The 4834-nt window shown below is 43.3% G+C and overlaps 1 protein-coding gene across 1 annotated transcript; it reads left to right on the top strand.

Moving 5' to 3' along the window:
- The first annotated feature begins 588 nt into the window (after positions 1 to 588).
- LOC112226832 (forkhead box C1-A) lies at positions 589 to 2823 on the top strand. Its single transcript, XM_024391426.2, has one exon. It carries the CDS (start codon positions 934 to 936, stop codon positions 2362 to 2364), a length of 1431 nt encoding a protein of 476 aa, XP_024247194.1. The 5' UTR covers positions 589 to 933; the 3' UTR covers positions 2365 to 2823.
- Positions 2824 to 4834: the final 2011 nt, after the last annotated feature.

The following is a 4834-nucleotide window of genomic DNA, read 5'->3' as shown; positions in this document are numbered from 1 at the left end:
GGATTATTTCCTCCTCGTAACTCGTATTTATTGCATATTTGAAAACAGATGTGCGGCTGGAGATTTTAATGGAGTGATTCAGCCAAACGGAGATGATGGAGTGTTTGTTCTCCATTGATTTCGTAATGAATATCACAATGTCACATTCTAAGTGAAAACTCTTTCGAAACATTATTGCAATAGCCTAGTAATTCATGTGTTAATTAAGGTCACACCATAGAATAAGGAATTGAATAGGATCTCTATGGTTCACACAATCGCCAACTGTCCTAATCATTAACAGAACATTAGCATGCTTAAATAAAAATCTAGGCCTATAATCCCATACAGTAGTTAATTAATTTACAAAATACATTGCTATTTATTATGTATCATTCCACCTGGTGGTCTCAACAATGTGTTTGCTCGTGAATGGAAATATTCTGCAATAACTAAATCTAGTCCATAATCTGATTTTGTACGTGGGCAAGCAGCGTGCTCACTGCTGAAGTCCAGTCTTTTGTCGGAGTGGGCTGGGAGTTACCCCTCCTCTCGTTTTTCTAAAGACGTGTGTGTGGCCAGGAGCTCAATCCATTTGCTGCTCACTCTGCACTGCCTGACCTACAATTGGACAGCTCGGATTCTCTTTGGGAGGAGCATACTGGCAGCAAAAAGGGGGAAAGAAGTTAACAGCGCAAAAGTATTCTGTAGTGACGGATGCCCAAAGTTCATACGTTTTTCAATGCGCGCCTCAGCACGCTGAGATGGAAACCGCTTAAACCCTATTAAGACCTGGTACAGTGCATTCCTGATAGTATTATTTGTCAAGTGACAAGACAGGAACTCCTGCTTTGAGCGCCTCAACTTTTCAGAAAGAAAAAGTGGAGCTCTCCGTCTGCATACTTTGGGAAGTTCGTTTTAGGCAGGAGCATAGTTGAGCTGTGGGGAGAAGACATGCAGGCGCGCTACTCCGTCTCGAGCCCCAACTCTCTGGGCGTCGTGCCTTACATTAGTAGCGACCAAAGCTACTACCGGGCCGCCGCCGGTGGAGGATACACCGGGATGCCGGCCCCTATGAGTATGTACTCTCACGCGGCCCACGACCAGTACCCGGCCAGCATGGCGCGAGCCTATGGACCGTATACCCCGCAGCCCCAGCCGAAGGATATGGTGAAACCCCCGTACAGTTACATTGCGCTCATTACTATGGCTATCCAGAACTCGCCTGACAAGAAGGTGACCCTGAACGGGATTTATCAGTTTATCATGGAGAGGTTCCCGTTCTACCGAGACAACAAACAGGGCTGGCAGAACAGCATCAGGCACAATCTCTCTCTCAATGAGTGTTTTGTCAAAGTTCCCCGTGATGACAAAAAGCCTGGCAAGGGGAGCTACTGGACCCTGGACCCGGACTCATACAACATGTTCGAGAACGGCAGCTTCTTGAGGAGGAGGCGACGGTTCAAGAAGAAAGACGCAATGAAAGACAAGGATGACCGGGGTGCTAAGGAGACGCCGTCTAGACAGGGCCGGGACGCGGAACAGCCCGTGCAGGGCTCCCAGCCAGTCCGGATCCAGGATATTAAGACCGAGAACGGTAACGCGACACCCCCACAGGCCGCCTCGCCCTCCCTGAGCACTGTGCCCAAAGTCGAGAGTCCCGACAGCAGCAGCAGCAGCATGTCCAGCAACGGCAGCCCCCACAGCATCCCGTCCAACAGGTCCATCGGCATGGAGAGCTCCGAGCAGCAGCAGCAGCACCACCAGCAGCACAGCCAGGCCCAAGGCTTCAGTGTGGACAACATCATGACTTCCCTCCGGGGGTCCCCACAGGATGCCACAGAGCTTGCCCCGTCCCTCATCGCCTCGTCCAGGACAGGTATAACACCGTCTTTGTCCCTAAACTATTCACCGAACCAGACGTCAGTCTATAGCTCACCCTGTAACCAAAACTCTATCTCCACTACCTCGAATGCTAGCTACCATTGTAATATGCAAGCCATGAGTTTATACGCCGGGGATAGATCTAGCCACCTAGCTCCGACTACCACCGTGGATGAAACGTTGCCAGATTACTCCATCACGACCACCTCCTCCCCTCTGGCCCACGGCAATCTAAACACTGGGCAGGAGGGCCACCATCCCCACCAAGGGCGGCTTCCCTCATGGTACCTCAACCAGGCCGGGGACCTGGGCCACATCGGGGCGACCTACCCCGCCCAGCAGCAGAACTTCCACTCCGTGCGCGAGATGTTCGAATCTCAAAGAATTGGCTTGAATAATTCTCCTGTGAACGGGAATAACAGCTGTCAAATGTCATTTCCCCCTAGCCAATCCATCTACCGCACTTCAGGAGCTTTCGTGTATGACTGCAGCAAGTTCTGACCAAATTAGATTTTCATCGTATTGATCTTCTTCATAAAAATATCGTGAGTCGTGTTACCCACCACCTGCCACGACGATGGACTAAAACGAAACAGAACACAAATAATGGACAGATAAAAAAAGACATGATCTTGGTTTGTAAAGAACAGTGTTACGGCTAATAACACGTAAGTCTCTTCTCGCTTTTGTGACATGTTTTAAAGATAAGAATATGCCAGTCTTTCATGGACATATTATTACGTGTAAATTGCATATAGTAATTTATTTCTAAACTGCCGGAAATTATGGACCAAACACCAAAAAGAGTTTCTAAATTGAAATGCCTTAATTGTCCAAATTATGTTCCATTATAAAAAGCGGAACTTGTATATCGTCCTACTCTTTCAAAGTTTCTTCTTTTGTTGAAAAGTATTCTGAAGGAATTGCATTGTTTGTTTAATAAATTGCCATTTTATTTGAGTTAAAGCTACGCCTGATTTCTTATAGACTCTATGGCATTCTCAACACTGATATTTTTTTGACAGTTTGTGTAATTTAACCAGACCTTATTTCTCACAGACTTTTAAGCTGTAAGCTATTTTGCACCCTGTTTCAAACCCATCGACGTGGGATCGATCACTGGCAGCGATTGATGAATCTGATTTTAAATCACAGCCTTTTTTTTGACAGGTTAGGTTACCATTCTCACTATACATTTTCACAGAAAATGTATAATTGTAATCACGGAGTTTGGTCAGATCGTTTAGGCTTGTCAACAAAATCGAGGTCGAATGAAATAATTAATAATTACCCAAATTAACATGGAATCTTTCTAGAATAGGATATTCTAGAATATTTCCAAAACTTTGAATTTCAATGCAACTCGATCTGGTCCGTTTTTGTTATGATGACCAAAAACCAATTGTATGTTATATGCGTAAAAATTATCCAAGATGTCAACGGTATAAACAAACAGACATATTTATCGTATGTGTTGATGATGACTTGAAGTGGCAGTGTATTTAGATGATTGTTTTGCTTCATATTTAAAGTGACACAGCTCTTCTCTTGTCAGACACGGACGATCTGTCAACATCTTGACCTGGGGCCCTCTGGCCTCATAACAGTTCATCGATGCAGGCTAGTAGTCCACACAGCAAAACTGACTTGTTTTGAATAGCCACGTGTGTTTACAGTCACATTCCAACGCTTAATTAAAATCATACCACACATGCCAAAGATAGTCCTGTAGGCACACGATGGTTTGGGGACTGCGATCTATAAAGAAGACTCCAACTTGAACATGTATCTATATTAGGGAGATGAGAGCCAAACGCATCCTACAGCGCGTGCGCAAAGTATAGTTTCCTATGTGGCTTTTGTTTTGTATTTATAGTTAAACATATCACAAGGGTCTCACTCTAATTGAAATCTTCTTTTAAAATTGAGAAATTCGTAAATATGCCTATTTTAATTGGCAGGTCTACGTAAATTATTATTATTACTTCTTTTTTTTCAGACAGCTGGCTTGCCTCGACTGGTTAATGAAGGGACATATTTTCCTCGTTGTCACATTTTCAAATGACAGAAACATGTTCCACTGCCTAAATTTAAACCCTTGGGAACAGTATGATATGATGTATGCTTGCAGTAAATTCGATTCATTTGTTGAATTTGCAATGAGGAGAAACATGGGCGCGCGCTTAAAGTCATGTTGTGCATAAATCCATATATGTCTCTTAGACTTTTATCCCTCCATTTGAATACTGTTATAAATGACATCTTCAGTTCATTACGGTTTTACAAATTACATATGCCAGAGCAAAATTGACATACATAAGCCTACTTTATTGTTTTCTGGTGTGACGGTAGGCCTGTGCGTAAAGTAGGCCTATGCGTAAACAAGGCCTACTATGCGTAAAGTGTATGCCTATTCTCAAATTCCAGGAATAAAAAAATATCCACTAATAATAATAATATTAATAATGATAATTATAAAATTACTACTATTTTAGTAATCCTTTTGCACACTATTTCCAATTGCCAAAACAACTATTGCTAAAGGCTACCAGAGCGCAACGGATGTTTTCAAAGTTCAAGTATGTATTAGATATTTTCGGTTAATGTGGTTGATTTGGCTGCTAATTGCCTAGATAGGGTCAACAAAGCGCTTTAAATTTGCTTAGAATTTCCACGGCTATAGGTTATGTTAAGCGCAAAGTTAACAGCCAATTATTTGACTGTTAACTTTGCGTTAGTCTAATATCAATGTAATGGCATTGGTTGACTTGATGTTATGCTCAAGCGGATGAGGGGTAACTATTATCAAGGAGGCCCTTGGGGCTAGAGGGTCAAACGGGATATGATCATATGAGCATGGCAGCGTGTCGTGTATCCTCTGGGCACAACCATAGGCCTGGAGGTTGCAATAAATGGAACAATGTACGTCTATACATCGAACTGATCGTGTGGGCTGATAACAACATTACCT

The sequence above is a fragment of the Oncorhynchus tshawytscha genome, linkage group LG28 (genome assembly GCF_018296145.1).
Source record: "Oncorhynchus tshawytscha isolate Ot180627B linkage group LG28, Otsh_v2.0, whole genome shotgun sequence".
In the NCBI taxonomy this organism is placed as follows: domain Eukaryota; kingdom Metazoa; phylum Chordata; class Actinopteri; order Salmoniformes; family Salmonidae; genus Oncorhynchus; species Oncorhynchus tshawytscha.
The sequence above is the reverse complement of the archived record's forward strand: the minus strand, read 5'-3'. Positions and strand labels throughout refer to the sequence as shown.